At 33.5% G+C, this 25,312-nt stretch overlaps 1 protein-coding gene across 8 annotated transcripts in view; it reads right to left on the reverse strand.

Moving 5' to 3' along the window:
* Positions 1-25,312, reverse strand: part of MPP6 (membrane palmitoylated protein 6) — a 125,669-nt gene that overhangs the window by 20,520 nt on the left and 79,837 nt on the right. For 7 of the 8 annotated variants that reach the window (XM_032401913.1, XM_032401917.1, XM_032401914.1 and 4 more), the window contains exons 4-10: positions 23,181-23,333; positions 22,211-22,438; positions 6,983-7,024; positions 5,386-5,517; positions 3,061-3,160; positions 2,653-2,721; positions 949-1,110 (exon numbers count right to left, since the gene is read on the reverse strand). In XM_032401913.1, coding sequence (XP_032257804.1) covers positions 949-1,110; positions 2,653-2,721; positions 3,061-3,160; positions 5,386-5,517; positions 6,983-7,024; positions 22,211-22,438; positions 23,181-23,333 — 886 coding nt within the window. The remainder of the gene's footprint in view (positions 1-948; positions 1,111-2,652; positions 2,722-3,060; positions 3,161-5,385; positions 5,518-6,982; positions 7,025-22,210; positions 22,439-23,180; positions 23,334-25,312) is intronic. The other variant, XM_032401920.1, reaches the window with a different exon arrangement.

The following is a 25,312-nucleotide window of genomic DNA, read 5'->3' on the forward strand; positions in this document are numbered from 1 at the left end:
TTATAAAGACAATGCTGGCTATGTATATTAGTCCTTATAACAAGTCTATGACATCATCTAACTCCTTGATGTGATTCCATTCTTATCAAGCACACTTCTGACATCATTATTTAATTTTCCATATAAATATGCAAATAGGGAAAGAATGCAAAGATCATAAAATGAATGTTTGGTTAATTTAATGGTTATACTTCTCATCAGTATTATTTTTATTTTATATGTCAACCTTTGTGACTTTGAGTAATGCTGCCTGCTCAGGAAGATGAATTGCTGTTGATGTGCTATCAAAAATCAGGTTAATGACCTGTACAAAATTCACAAAGGGATGGCCACACTGAGGGGTCTTAGGATCCAGCAGGTCTCCCTCTTTTCTTTACACGAAAATGGGTAAACAAACAAACAAACAAACAAAAAAACACTCTTCAGATGAACAGTTGTACAAGAAAATACAAAGTTAATGCTGATTTTGCCACAACCCCTAACACTTGCATTTATTTATTTATTTATTTATTTTTAAAAAATGATTTTATTTACTTATTTGGCAGAGAGAGAGAGAGAGCACAAGTAGGCAGAGCAGCAGGCAGAAGGAGAGGGAGAAGCAGGCTCTCCACTGAGCAAGGAGCCCGATGCGGGACTCGATCCCAGAACCCTGGGATCACGACCTAAGCCGAAGCCAGCTGCTTAACTGACTGAGCCACCCAGGCGCCCCATAACACTTGCATTTAACAAACATTTCTGGACTAGAGTTTGGAGAAGCAACTGCCACCGGGCAGCAAGCCAACAGGGCTACAGCACTATTTCAAGACAGCTGTAGAGTCACTGAGTTCCTCAGTATCTTCTGCTTGTTCATTTCCACTGGCATAATCAAAAATTATTTGGGAACAAAAATAATAATCTGCCTCACCCTACTCTTTGATGCCGTTTAAACAGCAAAGAGAGAAAACTTACATGGCACTGTAGTTCCAAATCTAGTGGGATTCAACACTATGAACCTGTTTTTCAAGCTTCTTCGTCCCACACCTTGAGCTCCTATCAATACCAATGTTTTTCTCTGGAAGGGAGGCATTTTGGCTACCTCCTCGTATATTTGGATTTCATGACGATCAAATTCTAAATGTAAAAGGAAATGGAAAGTCGTCATATTCAGTTATCTTTTAGATGGATGAAAAACCTCTGCAATTCTGTTCAATAAGGGCTTGGTTGTCTGACAGGTAAATACCACTTGAATTGTACTCACTATCGGATTTGTTTTTATAAATTTGGTGAAGTACAATAAACTATTTTTTATCTTGATTTAAACATCTGCTTCCATCCATTTGCCCTTAAAAATTTGTCTAAGCTAGAAAATGCCTGTGCTTTATCATATAGTCTATCCATTAAAACCTTTCTTACCAATTCACCAGTAAAAATAACTACTTTAATATATATAATCAAACTGCAAATTACCTTATGTAATTTGTACAGCCAACTAGTGTGTATCAGATATAAAAGACGGTAGTATACCTAGTGTGGCTGCTTAAATAAGTCCCACAGAATGAGCATGCCCTTCCAATAATATAAATGAATAAATCCTGTGTGTTGACTCAGCAAATACCAGTTTGATTAATAAAATGCATACAAACATACTGACAATTAAATTTTAAGATTATGAATTTATGTATAAAATGTTGGAGCCAAACTATTTTCAGTCAAAACACATTCCAAAATTAAATCTTAGTCAATGAGAAAATTATAAGTTTTCTATTTTGCAAGAAAGCTATACAGACATATATTTAATGACTAATAAGGCCAAAGGGGATTTGAAATAGTGTATTACCTGTTATTAGGGTTATAACTCTAAATCTCCAGTAATAACACTCCTTCCTTAGGTTATTATCTGAAGAGCAACTCTTTCTTTGCATAATTTCTCCACAGAAGATTAAACCAATATTAAAGGAGAGTCTATTTTCCCCTTATTTTATTATTATTATTATTAAATATTATTTCCTTTATAGTGTGCTATTTAGTTTATAACCAGGGTAAGAGGCAGCTCTGAAGTCTAGAAAGTATTTTAAAATTGTCAATTCCTTTCAGAAGGCCTTCTCAAAGAGCTGCATTTCATGCCTATCAGCCTCTAGAACTGAAAAGAATAACTATGGTAGCTGTCATATTTATCTTTCTTTAAGTCTATAAGATTTAAGACAGAATCCTACTAGAACAGACTAAGATTTGTTTGGTCCAGTACTATTTTCCCAAAAGTATCATGGACAATGTTAAGGTAGAATACAGTTGTCCTTAATCATAACTCTTTTAGTATCTTCCTAAAGGCACTTCTTTAGAAATGATACATAAATTGTCATCAAAGTTCTCTGAATAAATATTTTTAATAACATAGTTCTTTCATTAATATAAGCATAAATCCTAACCAATCATTTTATTGTAAACTATACTCATAAATAAAACCCTCTGGTGACAGTATGAGTATATACAATATCAAAATTAAAATAATGTCTTCATATTATATTGTACCATGTGTTCAAGTGACAGCCCCTTACAATTGGGTATTAATATGAATTGCTTTCATTTAAAATTATATATTTAGAGTTTATGCCACATTAATTAATGATATAAAGCTACCTCACTTGGACTTTTCAAAAAGTATTTAAAACATACCTGCATTTCTGGTTGTGAGATACATCATCTTTTTCTTTTTTTTGCTACTTATCGTTCCACAAAAAGGTCCTGAAGGGTGACAAGACAAATGTAAGTTAAAACAGTATGTCAGAATATGATAAAAACTGCCCTGTGGTATTCTATAGGGGTGGGAGAATTACCTTTCCAGTGTTGTGTCCTACAAAGCAGAAGGGGGCAGGAGTGAGTTGAGCCACTAAATTCTGATATTATACCAGCAGGTGGCAGACAGGATCAAAAAGTTTACTTTTGAGAGCGATACAACAAAGTAGACGGGATGGATTAATTTTAGATATAGTTTAAATAAATTCATTTGCTGATTCAGATGAAAGAGGAAAAGAAAGGTGACCACAAAGGACTACTTGTTACACATTGTGTTGAGCTCATCACCTGAATTGTCCCAGTCTCTTCTAACAAATGCCTTTCTCTTCTCTTCCAGGAACTGGCTTGGAATGAGACCAGCGCTTCCTCCCTCTTTTACATGGCTAGCCTAGAATCAAATTAATGAATTATATATCTCAGTGATCAAAATTTGAGACCTTATCATAATAAGTAGGACAATAGCAATAGTCAGTAGAAATATATCACACGTGCTCTTCAAAACTGACCTTGAGATTTCAATTCATGGTGCTGTCAGTTAAGATATTTAAACACTTTAGCACTAAGGAATCAATTGGCACCTAATCAATCTGCCATCCGGTATCAAAATTTTGGGACCAAAACGCAAAGGTATATAGGATCTTTAAATTACTACAACTTTTTATTTATAATGCTAAGTAAGTCAAAGAACAGAAAGGATAAATACTATTTCATGTGTTAAAAGGACATTTCATTAGCACCCGTAGTAAGGTATTTACTATCAACCTTAATCCTACTAGAGAGACAGAATCTGAATATCCTAAGTTTAAAATAGGTAAAGCTACATCTACTGTCAAGAAACTAAGTTTTGAAATCCAAGAAAGTGCTATTTCAAAATAGTGGCTAAAGAAAAGGCTGCTAGTGGCTTATCCCACAAAGTTAGGGTTTTTTATATTTACAGCTAGCACTGAAAAATCTGGTATCATTTTTAGCCATTAAAATCCTAAAAAATAGAATTAAAGTAACATCACCAAATGCAGGAGGAGACTGAAATAATGGTGACAGGATGAGCAGACGACATTCACAGAAAGGGGTAAAAAAAAAATTTTCCTGGAAAAGTTCAATGAAGGAAACAGCCACAGAGTTTTTTGATGAGAGTTCTAGGAAGTTCAGTGGAAACGTCTAGAGATCATGGATTCTTTTTAATTTACCTATGTTTTAGTTCTCTCACTGCATAATGTACTTGTACATAATAATGTCTTAATTTAAATTTAAGGACATTAGCAGGACTATTCTTATCCTTGTTATTCATTCCCCCCTTAGAAGTCAATATAACTTAAGAGAGCTAATCTGAGTTACTAATATCTCCATTTAATTTAGAGTTTAGTGCTAGGTCCTGGGTCCTTTCCTCATACATCTTGGGTTTTTTTTTTTTTTTAATTTTTATTGTTATGTTAATCACCATACATTACATCATTAAGTTTTTGATGTAGTGTTCCATGATTCATTGTCTGTGTATAACACCCAATGCTCCATGCAGAACGTGCCCTCTTTAATACCCATCACCAGGCTAACCCATCCTCCCACCCTCTCTCCTCTAGAACCCTCAATTTGTTTTTTAGAGTCCATAGTCTCTCATGGTTCGTCTCCCCCTCCGATTTCCCCCCCTTCATTCATTCCTCTCCTGCTATCTTCTTCTTCTTTTTTTTTTTTTAACATATAATGTATTATTTGTTTCAGAGGTACAAATCTGTGATTCAACAGTCTTGCACAATTCACAGCGCTCACCATAGCACATACCCTCCCCAATGTCTATCACCCAGCCACCCCATCCCTCCCACCCCCCACCATACACCTTGCTTTTTAATGAGACTCTTCTTCTGACGGTTTAAGGGATTTTAGACTTTCCAATTTGTCAGTTTCTCCAGCTCTGAATACTGTGGGTATTAGACAGTGTAAACAATGACAAAATCAGACTTAATTCTGCTGCTAGAGAGTTCTGAAGGCTGTATTAGGGGAAAGGAAAAAGAACACGATCGCAGAGATCTTTAGAAAATGAAGTGGGGGAAAATATGGTGATAACACACATCCCTTTCCATATACACAGATTTCAATCCAAGACCAACTAACACTAATCATAAAGCAAACCTTCATTTCTCAGTAACTGAGGAGAGGTAGGTAAACAGATTGAAGAGCTTATGAAATCATGTTTTATTTGCCATGAATGTACATAGAGGGCGAGGAGACAAGAGAGAAAGACACTACTACACACACAGTTAAAGACTTCTAGTTAAACAACAACAAACACTGAGAAGGGATGACCCCAAGTGAGTTGTTCTTGCCCAACACCGTATTGTACTACAGTCACTCATGTGGAAGAACCAACTGTTCTAATCCCTAAACCAATGGAATACCTCCACAGGCTAGTTAATTCTGCATTTATTAACAGCTACTCACAAATTCCCTCTCAATTTGATCTCCTGTCCACAAAATTAGCAGCCATGAAGCAGGAGCTGTTCATGCACGAAAAATCATTGGAACAAATGCTAATACCTTCTTCCTGAATATTCAGATATTGGCCAGATCTAAGATTGAAAATAAAAAAGCAGTTGAGGAAATTATGAGAAGCATACTAACCTGCCACCAGTTTGGATCTTCTCTGTTCACAATTTGAAGAATTTCTCCTTTTGAAAACTTCAATCCTGCTTCTTTGCAGGGTATCAGGTTATCATTGTATGGATTATAATCAAAATGACATTTCACAAACACCTAAAACACATAGCACAATTTAAAGTAGTATAGATGTATCATTTGTCACTAGATTTTTGAAATCTTTGTCAAATCACTGTGATTTAATTGTAATTGACAATTTATTTAGTACTTCAACTAAGCACATTTTCCCACTCAAATAAAAATCAATTATTACACATTAATAATTTGGCATCAGAAAAGAAAATAAATATTAGTACAATTAAAATTTTGTTTCTATTTTAATATCTAATCTTAAACCAACAGTTTGACAATCATTTTACTCCATCATTCTTATACTTTCCCCCATCTTTTCACATGATTTTCTAACTAACGCTGCATAATTTTTATTCAATTAAATGCCACTTTCTGATTAATACCCAGAAACAATATATGCAGCTGATTGAAGGCATATATTTCAGATATAACAGGACTTTTTTTGGGGGGGGGGTACTTTTTGAAAGAGCCCAGAAACCAAAATTAAACAATGAAAGTTCATGTTGAAGTCAGATCTGAAATATATTTAGTAACTAAAAAAATAAATAAATAAAAAATAAAAACCCAATTTTCATCACTGGTAATATATTTTTTATGATCACACAGATTTACACTGACCAAAACTTGTGTGGAAAACACTTTTCTGAAATCATCTTGCTCTGACTTAAATAATTAACATTAAATTAATTGTAAGAAAAACAATGAAAAGGCCTTGAAACTATTTCTCAATTTAAATTCACTGAACTACACAAATTTCTTTTAAATATGTTTTATTAATAAAAGTATTCCAATTACCACTATTAGTTATCTCCAATAACTGGAATATTTTGCTTATTCACTTTAATGTAAATCCTAATAAGTTAAGCATTTTCAGTTTTTGATGGCAAGTTCAGATTACTTTCTTAAAAGTTTTTTCATGCATATTTATAAAAACTCAAATTTTATCCACTGAAGAATTGACTTGGCATTGATCAGCAGGTAAACTTTAACAAGCAGAAAAGCACAAAATTAGTCAAAATAACATTGTTATCATACTTCTATAAATGTAACCAAAGAAGATATTCAAGTAATACAAGCAGATACATAATATCATTAGTGTGGTAAAATGTAATGTGATGGATGCATATTAAAATAATTTAAAAGTAACTAAGTTTGGGAACATGTGACAAAATTTTAGTTATTTACAATTAGATGATTTTGGTAGAAAGCATTCAGGATGTTTTCAATAACTTTGGAAAGGCTATTATTTAAAAAATCAGTAAGCCAAAATTTTTTTGATATGCAATTTTAGAAATATCTAAAAAGCAAGCATACAAACAATATTAAGATTGCTAAAATGTGACAACTGGCTAACTTGAAAATGGCATGCAGCTCAATGTTTTGGCAATGGAAAAAGAAAACCCAAATTATTATTTATTCAAGGTAAATTTAGTTGGCTGATAAGACAGAAAAACGGAATACCAGAGAATGTCCTGGAATGACATCATACCTGACGGATGTGTGCTGGATGCCTCTCCATACTGATGCAACTCTAAAAATACATTTTTCATTGCATAAATAAAGCCAGACTTTTAAACTGATAATAAATTAACAAAATATAAACAAACTACTGGCCCATTTTATTACTTCACTCATTTGGTAAAGTAACTACTCTCCCCTCATTAATTGTCCATAGGGTATAACAACTGAAAATTATAAATGATAGAAGCAAAAAGGTAGAGGTGTTTGAGATGAGGCAGAGAAAAAGGATGGGTATGCAAAGTTTAAAAAAAAATACTTGGATACTCCTTACTTCTCAAGAAAGCTGCACCAAATGAATAGTAAAAGCATCCTGTCATCTAACCAGGAATGTGTTTATCATTCTAATCTGTGGGACAACATACATTTTGTATCCATAAGTTGAGATTTTCTGAGATAGTTTAATTTCAAATAATTATTCCCCTATTCCCATCAAATTGTTCTGTAAATGTCATTATTTGCGGAACAAAACACATCTCTCAAATGTAAAACATTTCTAGAGGGAACAATTCTTATTATTTCATTTATTAAACTAATTTTAGACATTACTCTCATGCTCAAAAATTCAGATTAGCCTGGTTTTACTTTGACTTTTAAAATTCTGTCTGAAAAATCAATTAACCCAACCTTTGATCTAAAGATTTTGTAATGACCTTAAAGTCATTAGACATTTGACCAGATTAAGTATAATTATATTTTATTTTACTAAGTATATTGTAAAGTGTTTTACTAATAGACTGTGGATGTTAATGGTTCATTCAGTATTAAGAAGTTATTAAACACAACCTACTAAAGTATTTCAATCTCCTATTCTTATCACTAAAAGAAAAAACTGACTGACAATCTAAAGTAGATGGAACAGAGAATGGGAAGTACAAATGGCTTTTAAACACAAGAGATATTCAACATCACTCAGAATAGAAATAAGAATTAAAACTATATTATAACAATATTTTCTTCCTGCTGCATTAGCAGAAATCCAAATATTTGATAACATTCTATAGATGGGACTATGAGCCAATAGGCATTTTCCTAACAGGTTAGTGGAGGATCTGGTTCAATTCCTTGGGAGAACAATTTGACAATAGCTATCAAAATTACAAATGCAAAAATCTTCTCACCTACTATTCTACCTCTGGGAATGTATTAAACAGCAATGTTGCTCAGACATATGCAAAATGATTTATGTACAAGACTATTAACTACTAAATTAGTCCTAGTAGCAAAAGATTGGAAGCAACCTAATAGTTTAATAATACAGAACTGATTAAATAAATGATGGTAAGTCTATATAATATAATACTATGCAGCTATTAAAAAGGGTGGGGAGGTGGTGATAATGTGTCAAGAGGCAGTCTATGTACCAATAAGGAAAGATCCTAAAGATACACATTTAAGTGAAAAAACCAAGTACTGTATATACTACGTAAGCTTTTCACTGAAAAGGAGGTGGAACAGGAATAATAATATATATTTTTTACTTACTTGCATATGAATAAAGAAACTCTAGAAAGATAAATTAACAGAATGGTTTCTTATAGGGAGTGAGCACTAGGTTTGTAGTGGATTATGAAAGAAATTTCAGTTGAATACCTATTTATATTTCTTGAATTTTGAACCATGGGAATGATTCACCTATTTAAAAATTAAATTCTCATGGTAATAAATATAAAATGACTCCTGCTTCTGACTAAGATGAACCAATAAAGGACTCTCCAACTTGAAACAACTAAAATACTGGACAAAATTTGACAAAACATTTTTTAAGACATCAGGCAATGAAGTCAGTGATCCCTTAAAAATGGAAACAAGATAAACTATTCAGTTGCCCCTGATAACTGCACTGAGAAAGTTCCCAGGTTGCAACTCAGGAAGGAAGGATCTCAGTAGACCCTGTGTGATCCCCAAGTTGAGGAGATGAGCTGGGCGACCAGGGAGATCAAGGTGGCTACAGCGTACAGAACAGAGTAATCAGTGAGGAAAGGGCTGCACACTCAAGAATTGCAGAACACTCCCTCCAGGGAGGGACACTCCCTCCTCTCTTCAGGAGACTGTACTGATCAGTGCATGGGTATGAGGAAACTACTCTAAGTCAGGTAAAGAACCAGCATGATAAGTAATATCAGCAGGTCACACAGGGTCAGGAATAATTTCTTTTCTCAACAAGGTGAGTGGAAAAATCTCATAATTCATGAGGCACTGAGTAGTTGGAAGGATTATGCCCAGACTTAATCCTGCTCTGACTGTACCTAACAAAGCTTAAAAAGCAAGATCTGAAATGATCAAACTGCCCCAAGTAACTTAACTAGCCTAGAACAAAGTTTAAGAATTTTTTTCTAAGAATACAAAAATATCAAGCATTCAACAAGGTAAAATTCATAATGTCTAACAACCAATCAAAAATAACCAGGCATGCAAATAAGCAGGAAAATATAATTTAAAATGTGGAGAAAAATCAATTGAGTGATCCAGAAATGATAAACATGATCAAATTAGTAGAGAAGGACATTAAAATAGTTACTTTAACTTTACATATTGTATTCTTAGGTTCAAGAAGCTAGAGGAAGGACTAGGCATATTAGGTAGAAACATGGCAGATATAAAAAACAAAACAAAACTCAATTTATATTTCTAGAGATGAAAACCAAAATATCTAAGATGGAAAAAGTACGCCAGAAGTGAAGAAAATAAACTTGAAGATATAGCAATAGAAACTAAGATAAAAAACAGGGAAGTAACAAGATTGAAATAAATGAAGAGTATCACTGAGCAATGGGACAACTTCAAGGAGCCTAATATATATGGAAATGATGTCACCAAAGGACAGTAGAAATGGGAATAGAAAAATAATCTGAAGAGGTAATAGTCAAAATGTTTCCAAATTTGATGAAAGAATGCAACCCCCCATTCATCCATATCTTAAACCTATACAAAAACTCATACACTAAATGGATCCTAGAGCTAGGTATAAAACTGTACAACTTTTAGGAAAAAAAAAAAATCGAAGAAAATCTTTATGACCTTAAGTTATACAAAAATATTTTACACAGAATACAAGCATGATCTGTAAAAGAAAAACATGGAAAAGTTGGACTTCATCAAAATTAAGAACTTCTGCTCTTTGTATTATGCTGTTAACAGAATGAAAAGACAAGCCTTTTCACTGTGAGAAAATCCTTATAAATCATAATTCTGATTTGTATTTGTATTCAAAATACATAAAGAACTCTCAAAACTAAATAAAAAATCTCAATAAAAAATGGGTAAGATTTGAAGACAATCACCAAAACAGACACAGAAAAAATAAACATATGAAAAGATGCTCAGTATTAAGTAGTCATCAGGGAAATGTAAATTAAAATCATATTGAGTTATCACTACACATCTATATGGGTGTCTAAAATTATAAGGACTGACCATCCAAATGTTGGTGAAGATGTACAGTAACTGAAACTCTCATAAAATGCTGGGGGGAATGTACACTGGTACAACCACTTCTGAAAATAGTTTGGCCACTTCTGTGAAAGTTCAACATATACCTACTATGACCCAATCCTTCAATTCCTAGGTATTCACCCAAGGGACTTACATGTAAATGGCCACAGCATCTTTATTTATAATAGCCTCAAAGTGGAAACAACAAAAATGTTCATCAGCCAGTTAATGGATAAACAAACTATGGTATAGCCAAGCAATGAAATATTACTCATCAAGAGAAAGGAATCAACTACTGACACACATAAAAAGATGGATGAATCCCAAAAGAATTATGCTGAAAGAAGATTAAAAAAATAAATAACAGCAAAGATGATTCATGTTGCATGCTTCCATTTAAATAAAAATAAGGAAAATGTAAACTAAACTATAGTGACAGAAAGCAGAGCAGTGCTTGCCTGGAATGCATTCAGGGAGGGAAAAGGAGGAAAGGATTATCAATGGATACAAAGAAACTTCTGGAGGTGCTAGATATATATGTTGTCTTGATTATGTTGATGGTTTCACAAGTATATATATCTACATTTATCAAATTGTATACTTTAAATACATGCTATTTATATAAGCTTTATCTCAAAGATATTTTTTAGAAGTAAATATAAAAATTTCAGAAGTACTGAAAAAATAAAATATTACACATGACTATGCTGGGCCTATGCAAAGGATAATAATTAGTAAGAGAAAAGAAATTAAATGATGAAATGGCTGTAGAAATAGCTCTACCATGACCCTTATGTTAAATCAGAAGGTGGTTGGAAATGTGGGAATATGTCATCTGAACATAGTGCAAATGTTCCTTACACACCCTCAGTCTCAACACATATTTTCAGGTCCATCTGAATTTGCAATTAGAACAAGTGACAAGGTGGCGAATGCAGTGATCATAGTTGCTATGAAGTTCACTATGACAATAGCAGAGATGATTAAGGAAGGATGTTATATTTCTAAAGATTTTCAAAGTACATGAACTCGGCCTACTCAGTTAAATGCAGCCACACACACATTTTCAATCAGCAGGGAGGCTAGAATATATGTTTATTTAAAAAAAGCTCTGAGGGGCAATTCACACTCCTATTTGGTAAATATCCATCTGTGGGCCACATATTTAAGCTTCTGTCAAAAAAATTATTTAAAAAATCTATTAAACTGGACTGTTCAGAATTATACTAATAATAATTATTCTTAATTTATATCACACTAAGTCACTGGTTCATGCAAAGCCTATTTTTATTTTATTCCTTTTAAAAAATGTGATAAACAGCCATAAACTTGTACCCAAAACAGAGGCTAGAACCTTAAGGGGTCCTCCTGCTCTCATTCCATTCCATTCCATCACCCTGGCTTCCCCAGCTAAGGTAACCCTTACCCTGAATCTTGTGTTAACTCTTTGGTTTCCTTTCGTATAGTTTTACTGTGCAAATATATGAATAGCCCATACACTTCTGGCATAAGAGCAGATAGAATGATTAATAGAATAGAGAGTTCAGAAAGAGAGCTAACACATGTACTATTTTGATAAGATGATATATCTTTCAGTGAGAAGAGGAGAAACTATTCAATGAATGAAACCTGTTAGATTCTTTAAAAGTATGCATTTAGTTAAACATAAAAAAATTATATCACACCATAGCATATAATCTTTTGGAATTTACATGCTTCTTAACATGAACATGTTTCCAGTTGTACACACATATGAACTTCTCTAGGATATTACTGTGTTTCGGTATATGTGAACACTCAACTCTGATAATGCTAAACTCCCCGCCCCTGCCTCGTGTGGTTATACCAATTTACACTGCCACCAACAGTGTAGAAGTGATACTGTAGAGTCACATGTACACTTTTTGCCAACTGAATGTTATAAAATGGTATTCCACACTGCGATTTTTAATATCTCTTCATATGTTCACTGATTGTCTCCTTTTACTTGATTTGTGTATGTAAAGTGAAACAGGAACACAACTTCATATGTTATCCCCGTTAATAACAGGTTTCATTCATTGAATAGTTTCTCCTCTTCTCACTGAAAGATATATCATCTTATCTAAATAGTGTATGTGTTAGCTCTTTCTGAACTCTCTATTCTATTAATCATTCTATCTGCTCTTATGCCAATACCATGATGGTATCTTAATTCCTATATATTAGTAATGCCCCATTCCTGCTTTTCTGCCTCAGAAGTGTATGGGCTATTCATCCTATCAAATACTATGAAAAATCTTATTGGAATTTTGTTGAATATAAAAGTCAATTTGAAGAAAACTGACACCTTCACAATATTATCTTCTTGTCCATGAACATGACATATCTGTTTATTTAGATCTTCATCGTAGTGTGTGTTTGCGTGTGTAGAGGCCTTGAATATTTTTGATAGATTTATTTCTAGACATAAATGTGACATTCTCTGACTCTACTGTAAATGATGTTTGTCTTAGTTACATATTTTGATGTTTGTTGATGACATACAGAAATGCAACTGACTTCTGTATATTAATCTTATTTTCAAATATCTTGCTAAATTCATTTCTATTAATTTATAGTCTTGGGGATGTTCTATGCAAAAAAATATCATTTGAAAATAGTAAATTTTATTTTCTTTCTGAACTTTTTGCTTCTATAATTTGTCTTTTTGGGCTTATGAAACTTTCAGTAAAATATTAAATTGAAGTGGTATAAGTGAACATCCTTCTCTAGTTCTTACTTTTGGTAACTAGGCAAAGACTTTATTAATCCTTCTTTTAAACTTTATATTGTGGCTTCGTTGGTTTAATTAACTACAAACAAATAATTGTGTATACGCAATAATTAAAAAGCAGCAGTGTCCAAGGGCCTCAGAATTTACAATATTATACGTTTCTATATTTCATCATTCTGTATCTATTTGCCATAAACAAAATTTTTTAAGCAGTCAAAATTATTGAAGTTTTATTATTTTAAAAATAAATCTAGTCAATTATTTGCCTAATTATTGAAAGCCCCATCAAAACTCTGAACAAGATCACCCTTCTCCCCAATAGCAAGTGGTGCTTTTCCATCCAGCTTCTGCCAGTGTCCTTAAGCTTCTCAATACCAAGTTGGTCTAAGAAGCCAGGTGGCATTTTTGTCAGGGGTTGTGTCTCAGCATGGCTGGTAATGGTAAAAGTGTTTGCTGCCAGAGACGTCTGAGCATTAGGGTTGTTAAAGTAAGTAGATAACCATTCCCTAGTCTGCAAATACACTTACCTCTTTAATATCAGAGATACTGCTTATTCTTAGTTTCTTTAAGGAGAACTGAAAATTTTTATCACTTATTGTAACATATTTCTTGTATCATCTGTTACTCTATATACCATCTCAGGGCATTTTTTTTTTTTTTAACCAATGCACAATTATGTCTGAAGTTTGGCAAGTTTCTCTTCATTTATGGTAGGTCCTTTGATCTTGCTGGAATGGAAATGAGGCTTCCTGGGGCACTGGGGTTGTACTAGAGTCTTAGGCAGACCACCTGAGGGTCCAGTTCCTGATGTTAAAGAGAATGATTCTAATATTCAACTATTCAGAATAATGTTTTCTTTAGTGTTTTTTATAAAATAAGAGTAAGGAGCTTCCCTTCTGTTCTCAATTTACTAAACTTTTTTTAAAATCATGACTATGTATTGAATTTTATCAAATTCTTTATTGAGGTTTTTCTCTTTAAATCTGTTAATGTGCTTGGTTTCACACTGATTTCCAGTATGAAACCATCCTAGCACCCATGGGATAAATCCAATTTGAACATGTCCTCTTATCTTTTTTATATATCATTAAATTTCATTTGCTATTATTTTGTTAAGAATTTTTACATGCAGGGGCGCCTGGGTGGCTCAGTCATTAAACATCTGCCTTCGGCTCAGGTCATGATCCCAAGACCCTGGGATCAAGCCCTGCATCGGGCTCCCTGCTTGGCAGGAAGCCTGCTTCTCCCACTCCCACTCCCCCTGCTTGTGTTCCCTCTCTCATTGTGTCTCTCTCTGTCAAATAAATAAAATCTTAAAAAAAAAAAAAAAGAACTTTTACATGCATATGGAACTGTAATTTTTCTTAAAATATTTTGGTACCTACATCATGGTGGCCTTAAAGAGAGAATTCCTATCAGTTTGGCCTTAATGAACAAATGGAATTATCAACAGCCTTTGGGAACTAAACCTTTATGTAAGTTGAAGAACCTCAGAATTAGCTACAACTTCTAATTTACCTTGGTCTCAAATTTATAATTATAGATTCTTAGATCTCATGAAAAATTTTAATTTTTATAAGCACCTCAATTATTCTGATAAAAATGATCTACTGATAGTGCTTTGAGAAACACCACCTGGCAGGTAGAGCTCCTGGTCCCTTCTGCTCTCATAGCAGTCCAGAGGGAGTTAAGATAGGCACACGAGGACTACATGATGGAGCTTCTAGTGAAAGAGCTGAAGAGGCTAAATGCCCTTGCCTCCCCATAGCTTCTCTTAGGAAAATGACCATAGTTTGTCCAGGACAGGTATTGTTCCAACATAATTAGTAATCATTTCCTCATTCACTTTAAAAAATAACCCAATTTAGACATGTTTTGGCTCACCTTTGGAAGCCCTCATGTTATAGTCTCTTTTCTTTTTTATGATACATAGGCCTGAGAACTGCCTCAGGCTTAGATGACCTCTCCTAACCCATTTACATCTTTTCTCCCAGTTCTAAAGGCTAAATAAAAGAGTTTGAGAAGGCATGGGATGGGAATAAATTTAAGCCTGACAGGACTAAAGATCCTTGCATCTTACACTATTCAGACCAGTTCACCAGGTGCAGAATCTAGAAAGGAATTTGAGCCAAAGTGCTAACATGTAACATATTAATATTATAAAAATGTATCTTGCCTGTAAAAGTCCATGATAGCCTTGGTAAACTGGTAAGAATTCTGGTTTAAACCACGGTGGGGGGGGGGGGGCAAGAAATCTTCCTAATTAACACAACATATAATAAAAAAATAGTAAATCTTAGGTTCTACTTTTCCAATCTATTCAAGTCCAAATGGAAATGTGCCACTTGAGAAATACAGGAGGTCTGAGAGGTACTAGTGATGTGAAATGTCTAATTTCAAATACATTTTCTTTCATGATTCTTTTCTTGGTGCTGGGGAACAGGGGCCACTACACTGCAGGGCACTACAGGACTGCTTCTTTATAAAGCCATTACCCTTAAAGAACAGGAGACATAGTTAACTTTCCTAACACAGAGAAACAGGCACAGAGACTTAGACAAAATGAGAAGACAGAGGAATTTGTACCAAATGAAAGAAAAAGACAAAGCCACAGTGGGAGATCTAAGTAAAACAGATTTAAGTAACATGCTTGATAAAGAATTTTAAGCAATGATCATAAGGATACTCAATGGACTTGAGAAGACAGTGGAGGACATCAGTGAAACCATTAAGAAAGAGATCGGGAATAATACAGTAGAGATCAAGGGCTCAATAAACAAAGGAAAAAATATGTTTGATGAAATGAACAGCAGGCTGGAAGAAACAAAGGAATGAATTAATAACCTAGAAGACAGAGTAATGGAAAGTAATTATGCTGAACAAAAGAGAGAAAAAAGAATTATGCAAAATGAGAATAGACTTAGGGAACTCAGTGACTCCATCAAATGTAATAACATTTATATTATAGGAGTCCCAGAAGAAGGAGAGAGAGAAACGGGGGCAGAGAATATATCAGGAGAAATAATAGCTGAAAACTTCTCTAATCTGGGGAAGGAAACAGATATCCAGATCTAGGAGGCACAGAGAACCCCCAACAAAATCAAAGCAGATCCACACAAAGACACACTGTAATTAAAATGGAAAAATAAAGTGAAAAAGAAAAAATATTAAGAGCAACAGGACAAAAGAAGACAGTTACATATGAAGGAAACCCTATAAGGCTATCAGTGAATTTTCCAGCAGAAACTTTCCACGCCAGAAAGGAGTGCCATGATATATTCAAAATGCTGAATGGGAAAAACCTGCAGGCAAGAATACTCTATCTAGCAGGGCTGTCATTCAGAATAGGAGAGAGAGATTTTCCCAGACAAATAAAAACTAAAGAAGTTCATGACCACTAAACCAAACCTGCAAGAAAAATTAAAGGGAACTCTTCGAGTGGAAAGACCAAAAATGACAGTATGAAGGTAGAAAACAAAAAAGCAGTAAAAATGAATATTTCTGTGAAAAATCAGTCAAGGAACTCACAAAATAAAAAGATGTAAATTATGACACCATATATCTAAAACATGGGTAGGAGAAGAGTAAAGAATGGATTCAAACATAAACAATCATGAATTTAATATAGACTGCTATATGCAGAAGATATTATATACAAACCTAATGGTAACCACAAATCAAAACCACTAATGAATATGCAAAGAATAAAGAGAAAGAAATCCAAATATATCACTAAGAAAACCAGCAAACCATGAAAGACAAGAAAGGATCAGAGAAAATGTTCAGAAACAACCATAAAACAAGTAATAAAATGGCAATAAATACATATCTATCAATAATTATTTAACATGTAAAAGGCCTAAACACTCCAATCAAAAGACATAAAGTGACAGAATGGATTAAAAAAACAAGACCCATCTATATGCTGCCTACAAGAAAGTCATTTTAGACATAAAAACACCTGCCTATTGAAACTGAGGGGACAGAGAAACATTTATCATGCAAATGGATGACAGAAAAAAGTGGTAGTAGCAATACTTATGTTGGACAAAAGATTTTAAAACAAAAACTATAACAAGAGACAAAGAAGAGCACTATGGAATAATAAAAGAGATAATCCAACAAGAAGATATAACAATTTTAAGTATTTATGCACCCACTATGGGCACACCCAAATACATAAAACAGTTAATAACAAACATAAAGGAAGTAATCGATAATAATATAATAATAGTAGAGGACTTTAACACCCCATTTACATCAATGGAAGGATCATCTAAACAGAAAATCAACAAGAAAACAATGGCTTTGAGTGACACAATGGACCAGATGGATTTAACAGATATATTCAGAATTTCCACCCTAAAACAGAAGAATACACATTCTATTCAAGTGCACAGGGAACATTCTCCAGAACTGATCACATATTAGACCACAAAACAAGCCTCAACAAATTAAAAAAGATCAAAGTCATACCATGCATCTTTTCTGACCACACTATTATAAAACTAGACGTCAACCATAAGAAAAAACCTGGAAATACTATAAATACACGAAAGTTAAATAACATGATACTAAACAATGAATAGATCAATCAGGAAATCAAAGAAGAAATTTAAAAATACATGGAAATAAATGAAAATGAAAACATAATGGTACGAAACCTTTGGGATGCAGCAAAAGCATTTCTAAGAGTAAGTTTACAGCAATAAAGGCCTACCTCAAGAAGAAAAATCTCAAATAAACAACCTAATGTTACACCTAAAGGAACTAGAAAAAGAACAACAAACAAAACCTAAATCAGAAGAAGGAAGGAAATAATAAGGATTAGAGCAGAAATAAATGATATAGAAACTAAAAAAACAATAGATCAATGAAACCAGGAGCTGGTTCTTCAAAAAAACAAAAAGAACAAAAACAAAAAAACAATAAAACTGATAAACCACCAGCCAGACTTATCAAGAAAATAAAAGACCCAAATAAAATCACAAATGAGAGAGGAGAAATAATAATAAACCCCACAAAAATACAATTATAAGAGAATATTAAGAAAAATTATATGCTGACAAACTGGACAACTTAGAAGAAGTGGATAAATTTCTAGAAACATATAACCGACCAAAACTGAAGCAGGAAAAAATAGAAAATTAGAAATAGAAAATTTGAACAATTACCAGCAACAAAATTGAATCAATAATTAAAGAACTCCCAACAAATAAAAGTCCAAGACCAGAGGGTTTCACAGGCAAATTCTGCCGAACACTGAAAGAAGAGTTAATATCTATTCTTCTCAAACTATTCCAAAAAAGAGAAAAGGAAGGAAAACTTCCAAATTCACCCTGTAATGCCAGCATTACCCTGATACCAAAATTAGATAAAGACACCACAGGCCAAAGAACTACAGGCCAAGATCTCTGATGAACATAAATGCAAATATCCTCAACAAAATACTAGCAAACCAAATCCAACAATACATTAATAAAATCACTCACCATGACCAAGTGGGATTTATTCCTGGGTTGCAAGAGTGGTTCAATATTCACACATCAGTCAACATGACACGTCACATCAATAAGAAAGGATAAGAACCATATGATCATTTCAACAGCCACTGTAAAAGCATTTGACAAAGTAAAACATCCATTCATGATAAAAATCCTCAACAAAGTAGGTTTGGAAGGAACATACCACAACATAATAAAGGCCATATATGAAAAGACACAGCTAATATCATCTTCAGTGGGGACAAACTGAGAGCCTTTCCCCTAAGATCGGGAACAAAACAAGGATGTTCACTCTCACCACCTTTATTCAACATAGTATCGGAAGACCTAGCCACAGCAATCAGACAACAAAAATTAAATCTGCAAGGAAGAAGTCAAACTTTCACTCTTTGCAGATGACATGATACTATATAAAGAAAACCCAAAAGACTCCAACAAAAAACTGCAAGAACTGATTAAGAAATTTAGTAAAGTCACAGGATACAAAATCAATCTACAGAAATCTGTTGTATTTCTACACACCAATAATGAAGCAGCAGAAAGAGAAATTAAGAAAATAATCCCATTTACAAATGCACCAAAATTAATGAGATACCTAGGAATAAACCTAGCCAGAGGTGAATGACCTGTATTCTGAAAACCATAAAGCAATGATGAAAGAAATTAAGGATGATATAAAGAAATGGAAGGACATTCCATATCACAAATCAGAAGAAAAAACATTGTTAAAATGTCTATACTACCCAAAGCAATCTACACATTTAATGCAATCCCTATCAAAATACCATCAGCATTTTTCACAGAGCTAAAACAATTAATCCTAAAATTTATATGGAACCACAAAAGACCCCGAATAGCCAAAGTAATACTGAAAAAGGAAAGCAAAGCTGGATGCATCTGAATTCCAGACTTCATGTTATATTACAAAGGTGTAGTAATCAAAACGGTATGGTACTGGCACAAAAACAGATGCATAGATAAATAGAACAGAATAGAAAATCCAGAAAGAAATCCACAATTATATAGTCAGTTAATCTTTTGACAAAGCAGGAAAGAATATCCAATGGGAAAAAGACAGTCTCTTCAACAAATGGTTATGGGAAAATGACCACTTTCTTACACCGCACACAAAAATAAATTCAAAATGGATTAAAGACCTAAATGTGAGACCTGAAACCATAAAAATCCCAGGAAAGAGCACATGACATTGGCCATAACAACTTTTTTCTAGATAGGTCCCCTAAGGCAAGGAAAACAAAAGCAAAACTAAACTATTGGGACTCCACCAAAATTAAAAGCTTCTGCACAGCAAAGGAAACCATCAACACAACTAAAAGGCAACCTACAGAATGGGAGAAGATATCTGCAAATGGCATATCCAATAAAGGGTTAGTATCCAAAATACATAAAGAACTTATAAAACCACCCCAAACCAAATAATCCAATTAAAAAAAATGAACAGACATTTCTCCAAAGAAAACATACAGATGGCCAACAGACACATGAAAAGATGCTCAATATCATTCATCATCAGGGAAATGCAAATCAAAACTATAATGAAATAGCACCTTACACCTGTCAGAATAGCTAAAATCAAAAACACAAGAAACAAGTGTTGATGAGGATGTGGAAAAAAGGGAACCCTCTTGCACTGTTGGTGGGAATGCAAACTGGTGCAGCCACTGTGGAAAACAGTATGGAAGTTCCTCAAGAAGTTAAAAATAGAACTACCCTATGATACAGCAATTGCACTACTGGATATTTACCCAGAAATACAAAAACACCAATGCAAAGGATACAGACACCTCTATGTTTACAGCAGCATTATTCACAATAGCCAAGGTATGGCAGCAGCCCAAGTGTCCATTGATTGATGAATGGATAAAGAAGATGTGGTACACATACACACATATATACATATATATAATGAAATATTATTCAGCCATAAAAAAGAATGAAATTTTGCCATTTGCAATGGCATGGATGGAGCTAGAGAGTATAATCCTAAGTGAAATAAGTCAGTCAGAGTAAGACAAATGCCTTATGATTTCACTCATATGTAGAATTTAAGAAACAAAACAAACAAGCAAAAGGAAAAAAAGAGAAAGAGAAACCAAGAAACAGACTCAAATATAGAGAACAAACTGGTGGTTACCAGAGGGGAGGTGGGTAGGGAGATGAGTGAAATAGGTGATGGGGATTAAGGAGGGCACTTGTCATGTTGAACACCAGGTGATTAAAATAAAAACTTAAAAAAAATGTATACATTTTATCCTATCCTTCAAAGAACTATGTAAAACAGGTATTCAACATATGTTTTTTAAAAGAATTGTATGGAAATATAAAAACTAGACTTTTAAGTTCTCATATTGAAAATAAGATCACTGCCAGTATCTTATGTAAAAACTTATCATTTCACTTACCCATGAAACAATAAATTTGTGAAATGAAGTTGAATAATTAAAGGTATCAAACTAAAACATTGATATTTCCTATTTCTACATTATGTAGGCCTTTAAACCCTCTCCTCAGTTCCAACACTCCCACTATGATTGCCAAATCTTTTTCTGCAATTACTTTATTACATTTCTTTTTTTACAATTCTATTATACCATCACTACTTCATCACCACCATCACGACAACAGCAGCAGCTACTTTTTGAGTGCCATGTGCCAGGCACTGCTAAGAGAGCTTTACATGAATTAAATCATTTAATCCTCATAACATCTTCTGAGAAAAGAAATATTATCCCTAACTATATACATGAGACAATGAAGCACAGAAAGGCTAAGCTAGTAAGTGGTAGCATTGGTATTTGAACCCAAACAGTGTTAACCTTCTTTTAGAGTTGCCTCTCAGAAATCACCTCACACCTCCAAAGTTTTGCTTCCTGGTTACAGGATATCAGATATCACTTCTCTCCTTTTGGAAATTCACTCAACATGATGAAACTAGATGATCACTGTCATTAGAACATTACCCTGTTCAATAATCTACTTTACCTAAAAATTAGTTATAAAAATCAGATCAAATGTGTACAATCCAGGTATTCAAGATTTTTCTCAATCTATACACCCATCCTCCCTTTCTTACCTCATTCCCCATACAGCTCATCACATGAACACTAAGCAAGAGGTATTTGGAGCTATATTCTTATCTTCTCACAGGGCCTAATACAATGCCTGGAACATAACAGGTGCCAAAAATGTTTGCCAGATTAATGACTAAAAGGCTTTATGATTTTTCAGATACCTAGCTGTAAGTTACTGTAATGCTAGGGTTCATAGTGTTCACAAAGACATTGGTATTCCTTCCTAATAAGACAGTGCTAATAGTTTCAAAATTCAAAAATTCACCCATGACAAAATAAGGCAATTTGGAACACTTAAATCATAGGTTTTTCCACTCTTCTTTAGCAAAAGAGGAGCAAGTGGTGGTTATATCCAACAGTGTGATTAAAGAAATGAAAGTATTCTTAATATTACCAAGAATTTTATTACTAACCTGTTGAGGGGTTACGGTATCTCTATAGCTTGGTAAAATTTTTAGGGTGACACTTCCACTAATATTTTTCAGTAATTCTTGTAATTCCTTTGGATTGTTTCCAACCTCATGACCATTGACTTCTTTAATGATATCTCCCACATGAAGCAGACCTTGTCGATCTATCATTCCTCCATGAAGGATTCGGGCAATTACCAGATCATTATTTTCAACCCTAAATGTTACACCCTAAAGGAAATAAAAAAACAGAATTATCACTGATTTTAGATTATTAGGAAGAAATCTTAAATATTCATTAATATGTATATATAAGAAAATAATTCTAAAAGTAGGTGAGTTAATTGTTCCTACTTTTCCTCTGTTCTCTGTCTCAATATTTTAATCTCATTAAACCATAGGCAACTGTGATGATATATACCACCCCATAAAAACAGGACTTCCATGGGAATTGCATTCCACAGGATAAAAAGTTCAAAGGAGAAGAAAAAGTATTTATGCATTCTGATGGCCTTGTTCCAAGCTTTTCTTTTTTTCTTACAGTCAGGACCCAGAAATAATAATTTTAGCAGGGAACAGAAAACTTCACTACTTATAGAGTCCTACCATGCTTCAATTCTTAATAACTTTCTTTTGTGTTTTGATACTATCATTAGCAAGCAACTTGAGCTCATTTCTTCAAAGGGCATAGGAAGAAATGGGGTACTTATCTTCTGTAATTTTTGCTGCCCATTAGCAAACTTCTTCTGGCCTCTATTTCAGCTTAACATTTTATTTTGGCTTAATTTTGTATGCTATATTAAGTTAAGAGAGCAACAGTTGTGTATTTATATACAAGCCAAAAAACACTGATAAAACAAATAAACATGAATTGAAGTTTTTTATAATACAAATTATGAAAAAGAAAAAAGATATGACTGAGCCACAAATATGTCAGATTTCAGATTTTAAACGGCACTATTTATCTACTCACCAATGGCTCCCCAGCTCTTTTGTGAATACCAAGAATACGAATGGCATCTACTGGTAATAACTGATTATTGATAGAAGAATTATTCATTTCTGGGCTTGATGGAGGTGAATCATAACATTTTGATGCCACGATATCATGGGCCTCCAAGAGTGACTATAAGGATTCAAAATAGCCTGCGGTTATTAATTACTGATGGAATAAGTTATTAAAAATAACAGTTCATTATCCCAGTGGAGTACTAAAACCTTCTAAGGCACACATTATTAAATTCTAAATGCAACAGAATTTTTTAAAGAAATATAAATATATATAGTACATTAACATAAACAATATTGTATTCCTTGTTTTAAAAGATTTGAAGAGACTGATAGAGTTTTATGACTTTTTTTAAAAAGTGACATGGTCAGTGGAAACTGAACCTAGATTTCCAAGTGTGGTACACTGAAGGCACTGGAATTCACTGCTGCCACTGTCATCAACATTATCATCATTCCATATTTATCATCAATCCCTATTTATTAGGTATCAGACAAATTCAAATGGTACAGGGGCACCTGGGTGACTCAGTTGGTTAAGCATCTGCCTTCTGCTCAGGTCATGATTTCAGGGTCCTGGGATTGAGCCCCGCTCAGGGGGGAGCCTGCTTCTCCCTCTCCCTCTGCCTGCCGTTCCCCCTGCTTGTGCTCTCTCTCTCCCTCTCTCTTCCAAATAAATCTTTAAAAAAAAAAATTCAAATGGTACAGACCCTAATTTTTACTCTAAGATTGTTATGTTAGTAATACTATATATTTCTTACACATATAAAATGTATGCTAAAAAGACATCCAATAGAAAATGGATATTTACAGCACCTTATATCAGTGATGAGAGATTTTATATTATTTATAAAGACTTTAGTCTATAAAACATATATTTTAAGGGGGGGAAGAAAAAAAACACCTAGTGAGCCAGTAAAGGTCGTGAATATAATTTTACCTCCTACATTTACTATGTATGTGCTATCATCATGGATGACTTTGATCTAGCTTTCTAGGAACTTCTTACAATTTTTTTAATATATTTATTTTAGTTTTTCATTTACATTGTAATTGTGTATACTCAACAATAAAGCTGAGTTAAAAAATTTTTTTTTGAGTGGATGGAGCTCAAAAACAAATCAAAATAGAAAGAACAGAGAAAACGTCAACAAATTAGAACAGAAGCAATCAGGATATGAATTAAATTGGTAATTTCTGGTCATTTCATGAAAATATGTTGTAAGAGACTAAAGAAAATTTCAAAAAGAAAAAAAAAATCACAAGTCCACATGTAAGGATTATTTCTATAATGCTAGAAGTTGCTTAAATCTCTAACCTGGGCTGCTTAGTTTTCACCCTATGCCTTCTTAGCCAGCATTATCTACTCCTGTGACTTGAACCACTACTTAAACACTGATAACTTCCAGAATTCTCATGAGCTTCAGATTCATAGACTAAAAATCTGTCCACAACTAGCCAGTCATGATAATTTGAAAATCAAAGAGTAAAGATGGTAGAGGACTGAAACATACTCAATAATGAAAAATCTGTAACTGTACAATGCTATTTAAAAAACAGAAGGACTGAAAACTTCATCTGTTGCCATTCAAGACTGCTATTTTAAATAATTCTTTACTTTATAAACTGGTAAAGGGAAGGATCAGGCATTTCCCTGATTTTTCAGTATGAAATGCATGATGGGTTAACTAAATAGTTCAGTTGATGAGGAAAAGCTCTACTTTATATAAGAACAGCAGCTACACAATGTTGAATGACAGAATCTGAAAAATGTCATTTTGAAGCCTCTAATGAAAATACTGATTCAGGCAAGGATTAATTTGTGTTCATAAGTAGATAAATGGTTGAACAGGAAATACTGTTCCTAGAATAATAACACACTAGATTATGCCCTAGTGAAAAGTATTTCAAAGGAAGGATTAGACTGTTTATGCCTTTAATCAAGGGACCAATCTCAGCAACCGTACTGGTGGGCTAACCAGGTGTCACACATCTTCTGATGTAGTTTAATTCATGTTGCATTACATCACTAATGATGCATTCTAGTTCCAAATAATTAACCTGAATCATCAACCTTTTAGATAGAATTTCTGTTTA

Source organism: Phoca vitulina, unplaced genomic scaffold, assembly GCF_004348235.1.
Source record: "Phoca vitulina isolate PV1807 unplaced genomic scaffold, GSC_HSeal_1.0 scaffold4, whole genome shotgun sequence".
In the NCBI taxonomy this organism is placed as follows: Eukaryota; Metazoa; Chordata; class Mammalia; order Carnivora; family Phocidae; genus Phoca; species Phoca vitulina.